The sequence below is a fragment of the Monodon monoceros genome, unplaced genomic scaffold, assembly GCF_005190385.1.
Source record: "Monodon monoceros isolate NGI ecotype Baffin Bay Population unplaced genomic scaffold, NGI_Narwhal_1 Super_Scaffold_19, whole genome shotgun sequence".
Lineage (NCBI taxonomy): Eukaryota > Metazoa > Chordata > Mammalia > Artiodactyla > Monodontidae > Monodon > Monodon monoceros.
This window is the reverse complement of record NW_021703775.1, coordinates 62,620,317-62,640,847: the sequence shown is the minus strand read 5'-3', so window position 1 is coordinate 62,640,847 and position 20,531 is coordinate 62,620,317. Positions and strand designations below refer to the sequence as shown.

Here is a 20,531-nt window from a genome sequence, read left to right as displayed (position 1 = left end):
CATTTAGGAATAGTAACACAGGCTTTTGTGTTTGTATGTGCATACTAGGTTCTGATAACTGGTCCAGCAGACACTCCTTATGCAAATGGCTGCTTTGAGTTTGATGTCTATTTTCCTCAAGATTATCCCAGCTCACCTCCTCTTGTGAATCTAGAGACGACTGGTGGTCATAGTGTGCGATTCAATCCAAACCTTTATAATGATGGCAAGGTAATGTAATTGCAGTCTTTTGTTTCTAATGCCAAAGTATTGTAACCCAAAGTTTCTTTGTAATTTGAACAGAAATTTTGTTTTAGTTATCATCTTTTCAAAAGTACATAAGTTTCTTTGTGCTTCTTTTCCCTGTATGCAAAAATTAGCCTGAGGAATGAGAGAGAAGGAACCAAAAATGGCAGAAACACAACAGTGTTACAAAGCACTTATAGTCTTAAGGGGTTATTGTGAGGGACTAACTTATTCAACACATTCCTTGGCCAATTGAGAGCTATCTCCACTCAGAAGATAATAGAGCCAGATGCCTGTCTTTGCCATTCACCTTTCTTTACTGTCTTTTTACTTTGTTTTTTTTTTGTTGTTTTTTTTTTGCGGTACACGGGCCTCTCACTGTTGTGGCCTCTCCCTTTGTGGAGCACAGGCTCCGGACGCGCAGGCTCAGCAGCCATGGCTCACGGGCCCAGTGCTCCGCGGCATGTGGGATCTTCCCGGACCAGGGCACGAACCCACGTCCCCTGCATCGGCAGGCGGACTCTCAACCACTGCGCCACCAGAGAAGCCCCTGTTTACTTTCTATATCTTCAATTCCAGTTATCTTTTCACAATTACCTGAAGATACTATCCATGTTTTCTATGATACGTACCATTGTGTACCATTATTTTTAAAGTTTAATTTGTGTTAAAATGTTTTATATTTTCTTGTAAGTAGGAAGATGCATTCCTGTCTCCACAAAAATAGTTCACGAAGAGGTATAATAAAAATCATTTCATATGGCAATAAACCTTTAAAAATTCAATTTAAAAGAATAATCATCACCTTTCAAAGTAATTTTGGACAGTTTGATGAAATTTCAATAGTAAATTCCATGCTGAGAGTATTTAATGTTTAAAAATTACGAGAAGGTCAGAAGAAATTTCTCGATTTCATAAACAGACTCTTTCATGATGTGAGAATAATAGATGCTTGAAGTTGATCTGGTTTATTAAAGATGGCCCAAGTTTTCCCTTGGTTTTGTCTTCCTATTTTTAAAAAGTGCAGCCTGCCTCCGATCTGTGCTTACAAGTTATCATTTTGTCTTCACCATAAGCTCAAATCATAAAATTGGAATTCATTTTCTGGGTTTATTGTAGGATACTTAACCAGAGGTAAACCTTACTTTGTTGGGGAAAGCAAAGAACAGGTCTTTTATAACTGGGCAAATTAGACAAAGTAGCAATGTTGACTTTATTCAAGAGAGAGTCTGGAACTTGAATAGAGTTTAAGTGTAGATGTTAAGAATTATTTAAGAAATTACTTCCTTGGACTTCCCTGGTGGCATAGTGGTTAAGAATCCGCCTGCCAATGCAGGGCACCTGGGTTCAAGCCCTGGTCTGGGAAGATCCCACATGCCACAGAGCAACTAAGCCTGTGCACCACAACTACTGAGCCTGCGCTCTAGATCCCACAAGCCACAACTACTGAGCCCACATGCCACAACTACTAGAGCCCGTGCTCTGCAACAAAGGAAGCCACCGCAGTGAGAAGCCTGTGCACCACAACAAAGAGTAGCCCCTCCCCCACTCGCTGCAACTAGAGAAAGCCCACGTGCAACAACGAAGACCCAATGCAGCCAAAAATAAATTAATTTTTAAAAAAATAGAAATTACTTCCTTAAGACTTACTGGTATAGGGAAGAGGTTTAGAGTTTGAGATTCCAGTACCCTGAATTGTGTAGTCTGTTCTATTATACATTGGGACTAACATTTAACCTTGGGATCTAGATCTGTAGTTAGGGAGAAGATCCCTGCCATTGGTAGTCACAGGGATGCTCTAAAAACCAGGTGGGATGGTATGTATGATAGTGCTTCAAACAATAATTCACAAAACTGTTCAGATACAAGTCTTTTAAAATTATTAATGAATTTATCTACTAAACAAATTGATGTATTTTGCATTATTGTTTTCACAGAGCATTAAAAGAATAGCAAGGAGATGGACTTCTCTGCTTTTTTAAGGACCACTCATTTTCTAAATCTGTTGCCCATTACATGAAATTATTAGTTTACAAGTACAGATAACATGTCCCTGGTTCTCTTTTTCCTGGAGTGACTGTTGACCTGTGTTTGGCAGATGCTTTGAGTTCATTCTTGCTCTTTGAGTGAACAAATAACTAATGCGTCTTCAAATTTGTTCTGAGGAACGCTGGGGATCCTCAGGACCCTTCAGGGAATCTGCAGGGTCCTCCCCTTTCCCACTTCATGTTTGCGTGAGGCCAGATTTTATTCATACATTTCAAGCAAAGCAATATATAACAACAAATCGAATGTAGAGGCAGGTATGAAATCAAGATCTCTTCTACTGGGCTTCCCTGGTGGCGCAGTGGTTGAGAGTCTGCCTGCCGATGCAGGGGACACGGGTTCACGCCCCAGTCTGGGAAGATCCCACATGCCGCGGAGCGGCTGGGCCCGTGAGCCATGGCCGCTGAGCCTGCGCGTCCGGAGCCTGTGCTCCGCAACGCGAGGGGCCACAACAGTGAGAGGCCTGCGTACCACAAAAAAAAAAAAAAAAAGATCTCTTCTATTAAGCTATAACCCATTTTCAAAATTTACAGAATTTTGAAAGAGATTTTCTTAAATGTAAAACAATACCACTTTTCCTCACCAAAAATTTTTTTGTTGTTTGTAAAAGAGTTATTTTTCATTAAAAAATATGTTATTTGTATTAATGTGTAATAGCTGCTAACTCACTTTTCATTATGAAGAAATTGTAATGCCACACAGATCTGGATCACATTTGAAGATACCAGTTTGTTTTAACAGACCAACCCTTAGGGTTTTCTGGGGGTACATAAAACTGAGATACTTTGACATAATAACATTTCAATTTTATTTCTAGTTCAGGCAGATTACTTTTAAAAAGCACTCCTTTCAATCCTGTTTATACTTCTCCCCCTTCTTCCTCAGGTTTGTTTAAGCATCTTAAATACATGGCATGGAAGACCAGAAGAGAAGTGGAATCCTCAGACCTCAAGCTTTTTGCAAGTAAACAAATTTCTCTTACAATTTCACTTAGAAAATAAGGAACCATCTTGGTTTAAGAACATTTTTTTTTAGCGACCAAGAATAAACATAGTAAACCATAAAAAATAAAAAGCTAGATTGATAGGAAGTACATACTAAATAGCTTATAGCTGAGCAGTTAGTACAATGGAGTTATAGCTCATTTTGAGTTTAGAATCTTAAGTTAGGACATTAGAATTTTCTTTTTGTCAAAATTCCCTTTTAAAAAATCCCTAACTTGCCTTAAAGTACACTCTGGTGCAACAAGATCAGGCAAGACAGATTAGCCTCTTCCATCTCCCAGTCACTATAAGGCTCAAACTCAGGTGAGTAGAATTTAATAACTACTAGTGTTACATATCTCTCCACACATGATATGATTCTTCTGTAATCTAGTTAATAATGGGACTCGGTGCTTCCCTGGTGGCGCAGTGGTTAAGAATCCACCGGCCAGTGCAGGTGACACGGGTTCGACCCCTGGTCCGGGAAGATACCACGTGCTGCGGAGCAACTAAGCCTGTACGCCACAACTACTGAGCCTGTGCTCTAGAGCCCGTGGGCCACAACTACTGAGCCCGCGCTCCTAGAGCCCGTGCTCTGCAACAAGAGAAGCCACCACAATGAGAAGCCCTCCCACCGCAATGAAGAATAGCCCCCAACTTGCTGCAACTAGAGAAAGCCCGCATGCAACAACGAAGACCCAACACAGCCAAAGATAAAATAAATAAATTTTAAAATAAAAATAAAAAAATAATGGGTCTCATCTGAGGTTTAGAAGTACTGTCCTGGAATTCATAAAACTTGGGATTTGCCATTCTTATTTGGCAGAGCACTTAGCACACATGTTTCATAGTCTTGAATTTTTTAAGTTAATTTTCACAAGCCATTTGAGTACATAAAATGTTATATAGTATCCCATCAAATTTTCTTTGCTGATGCTTTATCTTAATAGTTCAGAATTCCAGCAAAGAGACAGACATATTAATAATAGGAATTAACTTTGTTGCTTGATCATTGAGGAAACAGAAATAAACCACTGTTGGTGCATGATAGTTTAAACTCACATTTGCAGTTTAGCGTTTATTTTAAGAAAGACCACCATAAATTATGCCCAGGTAAGCCTGTTAAAGTTGACCTACCTTGAAAGGATTCTTTTCCTACATTCTTACATTGAATTAGGTAAAAGAGAGATGAAAAATCATTCTTTAGGATGTGACTTCTTTAGGTTCTCTGAAAAGACCTTGAAGCAGCCCCGTGAATTAAATAGTACTGTAATATAAGTTTTTCCTTTGTGCTAATATGGAGACTCAAGAAAAACAGAGATTATATGATTCATGCAAAGTAACTAAGGAAGTTACTAGAATGTTCCCCCAAGTAACTATAATACTTCTTCATTTGAGAAATGATTATGTAGGGGGAGGGATAAATTAGGAGTTTGGGATTAGCAGCTATAGGCTACTATATATAAAATAGATAAACAACAAGGTCCTACTGTATAGCACAGGAATCTATATTCAGTATCTTGTAATAACCTATAATGGAAAAGAATATGAAAAGAATATATGTATTCGCTTTGCTGTACACCAGAAACTAACACAACCTTGTAAATCAACTATACTTCAATTTAAAAAACTAAAAAAGAAATGATTGTCAATTCTAGTTCAAAAACCTTAAAATATTTGTCTACATGTATGTTACTCTTGTCAACAGAAACTATTTTTATGATCAGTTTTACTCTGAAAGGAAACTCAGAGATATCCTGTTTTTCATGAAGTAAATTAGACTTACCTGAGAAGTGGAATCAATTTTTGAAATTTTTGTTGGATTTATGTAGTTTTAAAAATAAATTTACAGTTTTCAAAGTTTTTTAGTTTAAAATTGGATTGGCTTTTAACTTTTATATTATCTGTATGTCTAATATATACCAAAAATCCTGTGAAATAAAGAAACTTATTCTGAAGTGTTTAAATTTTACAACTTTGAAACCTTACTACACATAAAGTATGATCTTTTCTGTATTTTCCCTTTAGGGTTTTTTGTCATATACATAGTTTACATAGTCATAATTAACATAGTAGATAATTATTTGTATATTGCTTTGTTCACCTAACATTAGAGCATATCCATCTTCCCCGTTTACAATTTTATAATTTGTAAATGCTATGTAATAATCTTTTGAGTTCATATAGTATAATTGAACTATTTCAACCACTGTTGACTAAATGTTTCACTTTTATTATTTTAGTTTTACAAATAATACCATTATTATATGACTTTCTCTACATTTTAGATAGTTTAGTGAATATAGATTTCCAGATCTGTGACAAAATTGACTTGAGCAAGAAGAAGAGAGGCTGTATCTTTTCTGTGGCAAGAGTGAATCGCCTTGTTTTGTCCAGATCTTAGGGGAAAACTTTCAGTCTTCCCCCATTGAGTGTGATAATAGCTGTGGATTTTTCATAAATTCCCTTCATCATGTTGAGGACATTCCCCTCTACTAGTTTCTTGAGTATTTTTAACATGAACAGATGTTGGATTTTGTCAAATGCTTTTTCTGCATCTATTGAAATGATTGTATTATTCTTATTTTTTATTCTATTATTATGATATATTAATTTTTTGATATAAACCAACTTTGCTTTCTTGGGATAAAGCTCAGTTGGTCATGGTGTGTAATTCTTTTTGTATGTAGCTGGATTGTTTGCTAGTGTGTGTGTATATATATATGTGTATATATATATGTAGGCCATGCTGAGTGGCTTGCAGGATCTTAGTTCCCCAACCAGGGATTGAACCCTGGCCCAGGCAGTGAAAGCGCCGAGTCCTAACCACTGGACTGCCAGGGAAGTCCCAGTTTGCTAGTATTTTTCTTAAGGATTTTTGTATCCATATTTCTAAGAAATATTGGCCTGTAGTTTTTTGTGTGTTATACTGCTTTATAAACATCATACTAGAAACAAATGCATCTAGTCAGGAACACATTGCCCTTTGTTGTCTATTAGATTTGTTCTTCAGAGGCAGACTACAGAGCCTTAGGAAAAATTACTTAATTTCTTTACTTTTTAAATTTTATTTATTCTTGGCTCTGTGGGGTCTTTGTTGCTGTGCACAGGCTTTCACTAGTTGTGGCGAGCGGGAGCTACTCTTCGTTGCAGTGCGCAGGCTTCTCATTGCGGTGGCTTCTCTTGTTGCGGAACACAGCCTCTAGGTGCACGGGCTTCAGTAGTCGTGGCACACAGGCTCAGTAGTTGTGGCTCGTGGGCTCTAGAGTGCAGGCTCAGTAGTTGTGGCGCACGGGCTTAGTTGCTCCGTGGCATGTGGGATCTTCCCAAACCAGGGCTCTCATCCGTGTCCCCTGCATTGGCAGACGGATTCTTAATCACTGTGCCAAAAGGGAATTCCCATATGTGACTGGTTTTTAATGTTGCTGTAATCTACCTAAAATACATATTAATGCGTTATGAATAGTTTGTTCCAGTTGGATGTTAATAAAGATGTCATGTGCAAGAGGAGTTAAACATATTTAATGTCACATAATCAACCATTTGTAAATATATTTATAATATAATAATATATAAATACTACCATTTTTCTTAAGATGGAAAGTTCTGGAAATCAGCCACTGATTATAGTTCTACTCAATAGCAGCATAATTTTCCGTAGAGGAGGATGCTTACTATTTTGAAAGGCTAAAAGCATTTTTAACTAAGACTGTTTCTTTCCATTACCCTAAACAAGTTATTAGTTTGTATAACATAGTTTCTTGTTGCAAATTAATATTTTGGATTGCATACTCTGTACTTTCCTGTGTTTGAAATACCTATAATGAAAATTTTTAACATACCAGACCAGGTCAAAGAATTAAATCTTCTGACAAGTTATAATTTGAAAATAAAGGCATTCATAGGAGGCAAGATTGCTGACTGGTTATGCCCTGGTAGGGTTAAAATTTTTGTTTGACACAGAACAGTGAAAGGAAGCTGTTATATGGTTCTTGATTTAGTCAGCCTCTGAATAAAATATGAGAACATCTTGCAGTTTTGTGGGTGCTAACATAAAGCTAAAGAGGAGAGGGACTGTAAATTCAGCCTATGAATAAAAGCTTTTTTGACTCTTGACTTTATGAAAATGTCAAAGAACTGACTAAGAATCGGTGAACTTCCACTATGGAATGCAAATATATTCTGTTTATTATTAAGTATAACTTATATATAGTATATTATGGTACGTAATAGATATTTTTCTGTTAATTACCGACTCATTTTCAACTCATTCTAAGAAAACACTTTAGCCAGATGTGGCTATGATAAATATTGGGTTTTTTTGGTTTGTTTTTTGGTTTGATCCAGGGAGCTCTTTTAATTTTTATTGATCAAAATGGAACTCATGCTGACTGCTTTTTTGCATATCCCTATTACATAAGTTAAAATTTATTGTTTTTAGAGTAGAAGTGATTTTGTTTTGCATTTTGCTATCTTCTGGATGTATGCTGTCATTTTCACTCCACAAAAGAATAGCTATTGTGTATTAATTACACGTATGAGCCCTATTGTTTTACACCTCTCAACCCCTTATTTAATTCTCACAGTCATCCTATATAGGTATTATTTCTATTTACAGATGACCAAAAAATGGATTCTGAGGGGATAAAGTTATTCTGCCTACCTTGGTCTCTCTGACTTCAAAATATAGTGTTTCTCAGAGTTAGATAAATCCTATTAATTTAGAATATTGAAAATCAAATCCTTTTAAAAAAGAGAATTCCTCTTCCCAAGGATTTATTTACTGGTTTTTCATGAGAGTGTTTTATGGGCTACAATAAAGTGTGCTGTGAAATAAAATGAGTAAGTAGGTCAGATAATTCAAGGCTCCAGAAATTCCATAAAATGAATATTTTGACTCCTAAATAGCTGAGTTCACCAAAGAAAAATAAAGTGGCACTTATATATTTCCTAAAAGGTACATGTTTAAAAAGTAAATAGAAGATGCCCATAAAAAGTAAATAATAATGTCACCCAGTGAGAAAAGAGCACGTGTTATAAATTATTCTTTGAATTTAATTCCAAGAAATATCGATCTCTGCTAATTTATTTGTTATCAAATGCAGATGTTATAGTTCAATTTTTTTAGCAGACAATATTAAACTCAAATTTATTTCTCAAATATAGTTTTCTTTGTTCTGTATACAAAAACATCTATTTTTCATTTCCTGTATATAGTTTAGCTCTTTTAAAAAACCAGATGTGTTATGAATCTGAAGTAGTTTGTAAATTGTTTGAATCTCCAGCTGCTTGAGATTTATAAAACTATATTTTGTCTCAAAGGAGTTGAGGTTAAGTAAGTAACTGAATCCTATGTTACAAAATTTCTTTCTCTGCCTTTGTAGATAATGGGAATATACCCTACTCATATAAGAGGAAGATTATTTAAAAGGGAAAAGGAAAGGAACTAATAAATATGCCCTGGAAGATTATTTCAGAAGTGTCAGATTTGAGTTGGGGGAAAGTATATAGCCAAGGGAAATCACTTTCCTTTAGTGATATATTTAGTTTCAGTAAGTTTAAAAATTATGAGATCTTTGCCTCGGAATTATACAGGTTAATTTTTTTTTCCGTAGCTGACCTTGGCCTCAGTAACATGGTTACTTCAGGTCATATTTAACTTTGTGTATTCATAGGTCATATATTTCAGGTTCAAGTTTTCCATTTTTTAAGAAAATATATTCCTTAACTTCTAAGGTGCATATCCTTGATGTTGTTTAATCATCTTCCCTAAAGAAAATGCAACTGCTGCTAATTGTTTTTCATTTATGAAGTGGGAAAATTATAGCTAATATTTTCCTGCCTCCAAAGATGTCATATTAGCCAGTTATGTAAGTATATTAGCAAGCAGTACTATACTAAGAGTGAACTCTCAATATTGGTTATATCTAGAGAAACAAACCTTCTGGTATGTAAGTAGGGGGTCAGAGCTGGTCTCAGAGCCATGTCATCTTGCCATTGAAAGCTTCTGGTAATATTTTTGTGATACCGTGAAAGTAAATTTTCCTTGGAATGAAAGTAAAGACTGCGTCATGTGTAGTTTTTCTTACAAGTGAGTATTGTTAGGAGTACATTGTTAGCTTTATGCCCTTTAAGAGTAAGGACAGTTCGAGCAAAATGATGTCTAAATTGGTATGGGATGTTTATAAGCAAGTGTTTTTTTTAGTAGTTTCAGGAAATAGGATCTTCGTACCTATTTTTCAAGGATTCAAGAATATAAAACATATATATAAATATTATATAAGATTCTACTGTACCTATTTTAATTTTGCTCTAATAATAAAGTATTTCAGTGTCAATTATTAACATCAATTTTATGGTGATAAAGTTATGTGGAAGCACATATTAAAAGGCACTCCTAGTTGATAAAGCAAGGTATTAGTTTACTGGTAGTAAAAATGTCCTATCATAACTATTCTTTATTTCTTTGGTCCTCAGGTGTTGGTGTCTGTTCAGTCCCTTATATTAGTAGCTGAGCCTTATTTTAATGAACCAGGATATGAACGGTCTAGAGGCACTCCCAGTGGCACACAGAGTTCTCGAGAATATGATGGAAACATTCGACAAGCAACGGTTAAGTGGGCAATGCTAGAACAAATCAGAAACCCTTCACCATGTTTTAAAGAGGTATGTTTAATAAAATTAATGAAATACTTTATTAAAGACATAATAGAATATAGTTTAGGTATTATACTTCCCTTTATATCTGTGGTATACTAAAGTTTACTCTTGTTTTTAGTCATGAAAAATCAGTAATAATATAGTACAGATGAATTTTTTAAACCATTTACTTCCTAAAAGGCATCTGACTATATTTTTGGACAGTTTTATTAATTCTTTATTTTTCATGGCTACTGTTCTACTAGCATACTGTGCTAGTTATTATGTTAGTATATGCTAGAATATGTTACTAAAATATTCTTCATAAAAATATTCTTTTTTATTAGAGATTAAGATACTTTCTAATTGTCTTGCAAATAGAAACTTTGCCCTTATACTAATATCTGTGTGTGAAATTGAAGAAAAAGACATTTTCTTTTCTTTAGGAAAAGTTGAACTTAGTTTCTGAAACCAGTCTTGATACTGTCACGTGCTTTCATTTTTACCACATCCTGAAGTGTGGCTCTTTTCCTGTACTTAGTTATCTCTCCTTAGTCTGCCTAAAATATGGTTGTATTTTTTACTTATCACATCAGATTACTTCATCACATCTAGAAACACAACACTTTAGAGGAAGAATTGGCGTATTTACCTGATAGAAAATTGATCTTTAATACAGTTAAGCAAATATTATGTGTGAACTATATGTAGCATTATACGCGAAACTCTCCTCATTAAGTAGTATCGATGAATATACTCTGAAGGAATGTAAAAGCGTTTCTTCCTTTTGTTATTACTAAATGACTTTGCACTTTGAATGACATAGTTGGGTATTTTACTTTTGCAAAGGCTGGTATTCAAGGCTGTGGGTAATTACTTTTCCTAATATTACAGGAAATACAAACATGCATTTCTTTGTACTCTTAAGCATAATGTTCTGTCCCTTTTCAAGTTTGGGCTACTTACATTAAGTAATTCATTTGGCAGCCGTGTGGAATATCAGCTGTTACTAGGTACTGCACTAAGGTACTCTGAACTCAGGGAAAAGTGAAAGTCAGTTCCTGCCCTTGATAAACTTGTATTCCTCCTGTTTGTATCATAAATTAATTTCTTAGTGCCCTTGAGACTCAAATAACGTATCCAGATATGTAAACTACTTGGCAAGTCTACTAGAATGTATAATAATCACCTCAAACTTAACACTGCAAAACTGCACCCTTGATTCTTCCTTCCTTTCTTCTCTCAGTAAAAGCACCATGGTCTAAACCCAAAACCCTAACCACGTGTGGCTTCATTCTTTTACTCACATACCACATTCAATCTGTTGACAAATTTCGCTCCACCATTCAAAGCATAATCAAAATTTGATGAAAAATATATTTTCACTGTGACCAAAAAGGGTTTAATTTCCAAAATATACAAACAGCTCCTACAGCTCAATAACAAAAAAACAACCCAGTCAAAAAAATGGGCAGAAGACCTAAAGAGACATTTCTCCAAAGAAGACATAGAGATGGCCAATAAGCATATGAAAAGATGCTGAGCATTGCTAATTATTAGAGACGTGCAAATCACAACTACAGCGAGGGGGGCTTCCCTGGTGGAGCAGTGGTTAAGAATCTGCCTGCCAATGCAGGGAACACAGGTTCAAGCCCTGGTCTGGGAAGATCTCACATGCCGCGGAGGAACTAAGCCCATGGGCCACAACTACCGAGCCTGCGCTCTAGAGTCCGTGTGCCGCAACTACTGAGCTCGCGTGCCATGACTACTGAAGCCTGCGCACCTAGAGCCTGTGCTCTGCAACAAGAGAAGCCACCGCAATGAGAAGCCTGCGCACCACAATGAAGAGTAGCCCCCGCTCGCCACAACTAGAGAAAGCCCGCACGCAGCAACAAAGACCCAACGCATCCAAAAATAAATAAATTAATTAATTAATTTTAAAAAAAGAAAAACTACAGTGAGGTACCACCTCACACTAGTCAGAGTGGCCATCATCAAAAAATCTACAGGGCTTCCCTGGTGGTGCAGTGGTTGAGAATCCGCCTGCCAATTCAGGGGACACGGGTTCGATCCCTGGTCCAGGAAGATCCCACATGCCACGGAGCAACTAAGCTCGTATGCCACAACTACTGAGCCTGTGCTCTAGAGCCTGTGAGCCACAACTACTGAGCCCACGTGCCGCAACTACTTAAGCCCACGCGCCTAGAGCCCATGCTTCACAATGAGAGAAGCCAGTGCAATGAGAAGTCCACGCACCGCAACGAAGAGTAGCCCCCACTCGCCGCAACTAGAGAAAGCCCGCACGCAGCAACGAAGACCCAGCACAGCCAAAAATAAATAAATAAATAAAGTAAATTTTTTAAAAAATCTACAAATAACAAGTGCTGCAGAGCGTGTGGAGAAAAGGGAACCCTCCTACACTGTTGGTGGGAATGTAAATTGGTACATCCACTATGGAAAACAGTGTGGAGGTTCCTTAAAAAACTAAAAATAGAGTTGCCATATGATCCAGCAGTCCCACTCCTGGGCATATATCCAGAGAAGACTCTAATTCAAAAAGATATATGCAGGGCTTCCCTGGTGGCACAGTGGTTAAGAATCCGTCTGCCAATACAGTGGACATGGGTTCAAGCCCTGGTCCGGGAAGTTCCCACATGCCGTGGAGCAACGAAGCCCGTGCGCCACAACTACTGAGCCTGCGCTCTAGAGCCTGCAAGCCTAGAGCCCATGCTCTGCAACAAGAAAAGCCACCACAATGAGAAGCCCGTGCACCGCAACGAAGAGTAGCGCCCGCTTGCCACAACTAGAGAAAGCCCCGCACACAGCAACGAAGACCCAACGCAGCCAAAAAATAAATAATTAATTAATTTTAAAAAAATGATACATGCACCCTGATGTTCACAGCCACACTATTTACAATAGCTAAGACATGGAAGCAACCTGAATGTCCATTGATAGATGAACGGATAAAGGCGTGGTATATATGCAATGGAATACTACTCATCCATTAAAAAAAATGAAATAATGCCATTTGCAGCAACAAGGATGGACCTAGAGATTATCATACTAAGTGAAGTAAGTCAGACAGAGAAAGACAAATACCATATGATATCACTTATATGTGGAATCTAATTGAACTTAAATCTAAAATGAAGTTATTTACAAAACAGACTTGCCAGACACAGAAAGCAAACTTATGGTTACCAAAGGGGAAAGGGGGTTGGGGAGGGATAAAGTAGAAGTTTGGAATTAGCAAACTACTGTATATAAAACAGATAAACAACAAGGTTCTACCATATAGTACAGGGAACTATATTCAATGTTCTGTAATAAATCATAATAGAAAAGAATATGTATGTATATGTATAACTGAATTACTTTGCTGTATCCAGAAACGGACACAACACTGTAAATCAACTGTACTACAATTAATTAATTAAATCTTCACCCTGGCCAGCCTATTTCAAGCTCCCATTACTGGGACTTCCCTGGTGGTGCAGTGATTAAGACTCTGCGCTGCCAATGCGGGGGGCCCAGGTTTGATCCCTGATCACAGAACTAGATCCCACATGCATGCTACAACTAAGGAGCCAGCAAGCCACAACTAAGGAGCCCACCTGCCGCAACTAAGACCCAGCGCAGGGACTTCCCTGATGGCACATGGGTTAAGAATCTGCCTGCCAACACAGGGGATATGGGTTCAATCCCTGGTCCAGGAAGATCCCACATGTCGTGGAGCAGCTAAGCCTGTGTGCCACAACTACTGAGCCTGCACTCTAGAGCCCGCGAGCCACAACTACTGAGCCCACATGCCACGACTACTGAAGCCCACGCATCTAGAGCCCATGCTCCGCAACAAGAGGAGCCACCGCAATGAGAAGCCCATGTACCGCAACGAAGAGGATCCCCTGCTCCCCACAACTAGAGAAAGCCTGTGCACAGCAACGAAGACCCAACGCAGCCAAAAATAAATAAATTCATTTAAAAAAAAAAAAAAAGACCTGGTGCAACCAAATAAATAAATATTTTTTAAAAACCAAACAAACAAAAAAAAATCAAGCTACCATTACCTATTGCTTGAATTGTTGAAGTAGTTTTCTGATTTTGCTGCTTCCACTTTGTCCTTCTACAATGGTTCTCCACGCATAATCAGATCATCTCACTCCATTGACTTCCCATTAAATGAAGATGAAAACACAGAGTCCTTACTAGAGCCTTCAAAACTCTACATTGTCTGGCTCCTGTCTACTATCCTTCAGCATCTCTAAGAGTTCAAAGGCTTTTGATACCAAATGTTAGGTTGTGGAACAACTGGAGCTCTGATATATCAATACTTTCTAACATATCAGTACTTTCAGGTAATAAGCTTAATATATGCTTTATGACTAGCAATTCCATTCCTTGGTATATGCTCAATAGCAGTTGTGTACATATTGGGTGTAGAGAATGTTCATAACATTGCCAAAAATTGGAAACAGTCTGATCAGCAGAATGAATGGAGAAATTATGGAATTTTCATAAAGTGGAATACAGCAGTGTAAATGAGTGAACTCCTTCACACATTAAGATGGACAAATATCATAAACACAATAAAGAGCATAAGAAGCCAGGCACAAGAGTACTTTCTATATGATTCTATTTATAAAAAGTTCAAAACTGAGTTAAACTCATACTTAAAGAAGTTAGTATAGTGTATACTTTTGGATGAGGGTTAATGGTAAGAAGTAGCACAAGGGGATCTTCCGGCATGCTTGGTAATGTTCTGTTTCTTATCTAAGTAGAGGTTGTTTTCTTGTGTTCACTGTGGGAAAATGCATTCAGTTATACACATGATTTGGGCACTTTTCTGTATATGTTAAACGTCAGTTTTTAAATGTATTGAAAGAAATTTGTAAGTATACACAGTCAGTGTAATTTGTTGGTTCATGCTTAAAGTTTTGTTTTGTTTTCTGGAAGAATAAACTGCTAACACAGGGGACTCAGAGTGGGGACATGACTTTCACAAAAAGGAAATACGTATAATTTGAAACAATAATTCTTTCTCATCTTTTAGAACATAGCTCACATTAAAGGGGTACCCCTTGTCCATGAATGCTTTTCTAATTTTCCCAATCAGTTGTGGCCTGCTACTTTTTTAATTTCATGGGATTTGTTTTTGTTTTTTGTTGTTTTGTATTTTTCAAAATGTATCTTTTTCTTGTGCACTCATCTCCCATCTTATTCTGTGGTTATCATGGTTCTTCATATCAGGTGGTTTCGTACTCATTTTTGTATCCCTGTATGCATCAAACTCAATAACTTATTGGTGGTGTTTTACGTCCATTCCCAGTTTTTCCTAATTTTTCCCTTGTAGGTATTATTGCCTTTTCTTTAGAGGAGACAAGCTCTTTGGGCAACGTAGTAAGTAGCTCACCCAGAATACAGAATAATAATTCCAAAATGATCTATTTTGTAGCTTAAATTTGTCAAAAATAGACTTTTACTACATACACAGAAATTTTACTCAGTTTTTCAAAGAAAGAATTTTAAAAATCTGAAATGTAAAGCACATTTATCTTAAGGAGTTAAACGTCATAAAATAAAATCTTGTTCATAAGTTAACCAGAAGACAAAATTAAAAGAGTAATAATATTGCCTATTTTGGGCTATGTTCTGATATCTGTGTGAATGCCTGTGATTGAGAATCTCTTTACTTATCTAAATGTTCTTTGAGTTCTCTTTGAAAGATAGAAATTGACAGTTTTTCTGTTGTCAATACTTTTTCTCCTGGTTATTCATTTATTTACATTTGCCTCCTGACTCTATTGTTTTATAGATGTCTTATGTTCTCTGGATAGGATTAACTACTGAAATGTCGGAGTGGGATTGGGCATTATTTTCTGCTTATAGAACTGGGTATTTCAACACAAGTCATCTGATGTCATAATCCTGATTCTTCCCTGTTAATAATGTAGAGTGTTCACCACATTGAGTTTTGTGGAGAGAAAAAAATGCCATGTCTTTTAAATTTCATGTTTTTGTAATGCCGCATACTTTGTCTTTTAAATTCTGACCCGATCACATGTTGTTCTCTTGCTTGGTTTATTCTTAAGGTTATACATAAACATTTTTACTTGAAAAGAGCTGAGATCATGGCCCAGTGTGAGGAGTGGATTGCAGACATCCAGCAGCACAGCAGTGATAAGCGGGTAGGCAGGACCATGTCTCACCATGCAGCAGCTCTCAAGGTGAGTAACCCTCCCTAACAGGAGCCTTGTCGGTGGCTTTAAAAGAAGAGTTGTATATTCACTGACAGAACCGTGATGACTGCTAAAAAGAAACATTAAATTTATTAAGTTCAGAGGTTACCCAGAAGTCTATAGAAAAGATACATTCCTTTTGACAATGAAGTGACAGTTCCTAAAATTAAAAATGAGTATAGGGACTGAGCCAACAGAGTTTCATAGAGTTGTTTGACAATGATGGCAACAAAATGTTCTCCATGACAGTTTGCATTAGCTTTTCCCTGAGCCTCTTACCTTCCAGAATTTTATTACTTGGAGTAATGAGGGAGATGGTATCTGCAGAGCCTCCAACAGCTGATTGGTGTGGAAGCATCTGTGATACAATCGTGTTTTGGGGGCGGTGAGCTGTTGTTTTCAACTAGGGCGTTCACAGAATGGAAATGTAGTACATGATGGTTTTGGAGATTTTTTTTTTTTTTTTTATGTGGGAATCATACCTTCAAAGGCCACCCTTTTTTCCCTGCCTTGGGAGATACCTGTCTTTACTCACCTCTGTTCCTTTTATCCTCCACTGATTATGGTCGTCTCTACTGGCTCCTTTTCTTCTAACTTTAAAAGTATCTTCACTTAAAATGATTAGATGATAATGATAAGGATTTATTAGGGTTTTTTTATTGGTGAATTTTTTTAATGTCCCTATTTTTCAGGTTACATACAGAAATATTTATGAATGTAAAACCATACAATATCTGGGGTTTGCTTCAAAACAAAATGAGAAAAGTGGTGGTATTATAGATGAAAGAAGACTAGCTCTGAGTTGATAAATATTGAAGCTCGGTGATAGATTCATGGGAGTTCATTTTATATTCTGCTTACTTCTGTATATGTTTGAGATTTTCCATTATAAAAACCTTTAAAAAGAAATTTTTTTTTCTCCTTAACATTTGCATCCCCTTAAGCTAGTTTTATTTTGCCCCTGTTATTATAAAAATGATTCTCTCCTTTTACTACAAAAACTAGAGCTGTTAACACTTTTGCCTCCATTTTTAAATAACCCTCTCACCAATCAGCGTTTTGCAGTTGAATTTCCATTCTACAGAAGTGACCCGCTAGCCAGTTCTCAAAGTGACCCTGGCTCTGCTCTCTATGCACCTCTCTCCCCTCCGTGCATCTCTCTCCCCTCCAGGCCTTTACAGATGCTTACTTTTGCCTGCTCTACTGGCTCACTTCCATTTAGTTTTCAGCTTAAATTTCACTTCATGGAAACTCGCCTTGACTTTTAAATTAGATGGTTTCAGTATAATCTCTTGTAACACTGTTGCCTACTTGATAAAAACAGTGCTAACACTGGTCTAATGTTCTTTTTTTCTCTGTACTTTTCATCTGTGGGCTATCTTGGCTCCTCTTCTCACACTCTTAATTCTTTCAGCTTGTTTTTTCTTTCCCCTTCTCCTGGATGATTGTGTACCTGAAGCCTTACTATTTGGCCCTTAGGACTATTTTATTCTCTTTCTGTATCATTGTATCTATACCCCTGACATTGGCCATTTTCTCTTTAAAAGTGACTTTACAAACTGTTGTCTGTTCTTAGCTTTCTCAAAGTCATATTACTGGTATTTTTACTTGGATGCCCTGTCATCACTCTTCATTGAAGATCTAAAAGAGAGAACTTATCTTTCCTTCAATCAAATTTTATAACCTTCTGTATTTTCTTAATCTTAAACAACTTTTTCTCTGTCTAAAAATCTTCAGATTTTATTTAACTCCCGCTTCATCTAGTATACCCACCTGGTCAGTGCTAGGTCCTATCAGTGCCGCCTTCATATGGGGATTCTCCTCCCCATTATTCTCCTCAGTTCTCATAGCTCAGTCGTTTAGATATATCTTTCCCTTACACAAAACCTCGGTGGCTAAAGTCCAGGCTTCTTTTGCTTTGTTATTTCAGTCAGTGTCTTGTTTTTATCTCAAATTCTTATTCTTTGTTTCTGTAATGCCCTGATTTGGAAATCTCTATCCTGAATCAGTCCAAATTTATATCATCTCAGGTATACTTTTGCTGCTGAGTGCTACTTGAGAAAAGTATGCAGCTCTTCAGTTTAATTTCACAATAAAGGCATAGTATTCCCACCCCAACTGGGCCTTCATAATTGTCCTTTTTTTTTCTTCTTCTTCCCTAGTTAGTGTTTTCTTCTGTTGTCCATGGTGGAAGGGAAATTGGGGCTAGAAAAATTTCGAGTTACCAGTATGTAGATATACTTTGAAACCTTAAAAATGGCTGCAAATGTGTAGTTGTCTTATCTTGCCTATATGTCTTCTACTTCTAACCAAAGTTTAGGCTCTGTAAAATCAGAGATCATATAGTTGGTCCTCCATATCCACAGGGGATTGGTTCCAGGATCCCCTGCAAATACCAAAATCCACAGATGCTCAAGTCCCTTAGATAAAATGGCCTAGTACAGTCAGCTCTTTTTATCCAGCTGTGTCCTCCTTATTTTGCACATTGCTTTTACATTGTTACTGTTGAGCACAGTTCCTTGTTCTATAAATGTTGGTTAATTTTCAAAGTCAGCTATTGACACAACTAATTTTCTAAGCCCTTGGTGTGAGATTTGAGGTCATTTCTCTCCCACTAGAAATTTATAAACTAAAACTTAATGTTTGTAAACAACCAGCCACTCTCTGTTAACATCTCTATATCCTTCCCTAAATGGCAGTATGGGGTAATACAAAGTTATGTACTCTCTCTAGATCTTCTTTTTCATTTGCTTACATTTTAAAAACTTCTTATGATTAAATTATTTATAAGGTGTAAGCCAAGCATTACATGAGGCAATGAGTATGAAAGATTTCAAACGTTTTACATAGGGCCTAGTTTTTATTCACTAAAATAGCGGTGGTTTTATTTTAATTTATGGACTGTCTCTCAAAAATTTTAGTCAGAGGCAGCATGTATTACAAGTTAAGATGTTATTCTCTTTAATTTAAAACTATATATGGCAAATGACGGGTGTCCTCTAAGTCATTAGTAATGCTGTTTTTGTTACAGGTGTTGGGGCATTGGTAGGGTCTGTGGGCGTGCTACTCAGTACTCAGGGCTTACCAGCAGCATCAGTTACTTTGAGGTTAGAGATTTGTGCCAACTTTGTTCACTGCCTGTTAGAGCAGCTAGCTTAAGGAAGGTCTTAATAGATTTTTGTAGACCTAATGCTTTGGGTTTTGTTTTGAACTCAATTCTTCCCTCCAGTGACGTTGTGCTGGTATCCCAGGGTTTACAGTTCTAACATCACTCATTCTCCCCTGCGTAGCGTCACACTGCTCAGCTCCGAGAAGAGCTGCTGAAACTTCCCTGTCCTGAAGACTTGGACCCTGATGCCGATGATGCCTCGGAGATGTGCAGTGCCACAGCGGGTGCTGAGGAGACTCTAATGCATGATCAGGTCAAACCCAGCAGCAGTAAAGAACTCCCCAGTGACTTCAAATTGTGAGCTGCATTGATATGGACTTCATAGACGCAGAGGCTTTGAAGCACAAGCCAAATATGTCAATATTTGTATGTAAGAAACTAATTATGTAATAGGTAATGAAACTGAAATTATACTACACCCTTAAGGAGATCCAGTTTAATTCAAGGTGATCTTTTATTTACCTGTACAAGAGTGTAAACTTTTTTGTGCTTTTATTTTTCACTTGTGAGAACCACTGATTGGTATGTTCAACAAATTTGTGTATACAAAGAAATGGATAAATCACTGATTATATAAGGGAAACTACCTTAGGAAAGAATGTTTACTGAATTTTTTTTTTTTTTTTTTACTGTAGAGTGAAGGGTTGTTAACAAAGAATATATATTGGTCATTCTTACAACTACTATTTAAAGTCAGCAACTTTTCACTGAATTTGATAGATTTTATGTTTGGCCATATCTTCATGCTCATATATGATTTCTGAAGACCTCCTACATACACTTCAATAAAAGTTAAATGGACATACTCCCTCTTTTTTGATTTACTGGTACATTTTTTAAATGATAAATCTGCCATAAAATGCATTATAGCTGGAGACTTGCACTTGTATGGATGAATTTATTACATTCAACGTATTTAATTTTATGCTTTCTAAAATTCTAAGATGCAGAAAAATAAATGAACATGATTTTATTCTATGCCAATATTTGGGCCTGTGAATGTATCTGTTATTTGAATTTAAGTATATGAAGAGGAATGGTCAATTTTGAAAAGTCGCTCTAAACTGAGTTTTTCCTAAAGGGCTCCTTTCTTCCTGGACTATCTGGTTTTATTACTAACGTCACATGTATATGTTAAACATTGAGGCTCTGTAGAGCAGAGAGGATGTACCTCTCTGGTGCTGTTACAGTACATTCTGTACTTGCCATATAGGCTCATTTTCATGCAAA

At 36.8% G+C, this 20,531-nt stretch overlaps 1 protein-coding gene across 1 annotated transcript in view; it reads left to right on the top strand.

Annotated features, from left to right (window-relative positions):
• The window catches only part of BIRC6 (baculoviral IAP repeat containing 6), a 268,208-nt gene extending 247,923 nt beyond the window's left edge, over positions 1 to 20,285 (top strand). Inside the window, 5 exon segments of the mRNA XM_029231389.1 lie at positions 49 to 210; positions 3,157 to 3,234; positions 9,732 to 9,920; positions 15,986 to 16,120; positions 19,423 to 20,285. Coding sequence (XP_029087222.1) covers positions 49 to 210; positions 3,157 to 3,234; positions 9,732 to 9,920; positions 15,986 to 16,120; positions 19,423 to 19,602 — 744 coding nt within the window. The 3' untranslated portion in view covers positions 19,603 to 20,285.
• Positions 20,286 to 20,531: the final 246 nt, after the last annotated feature.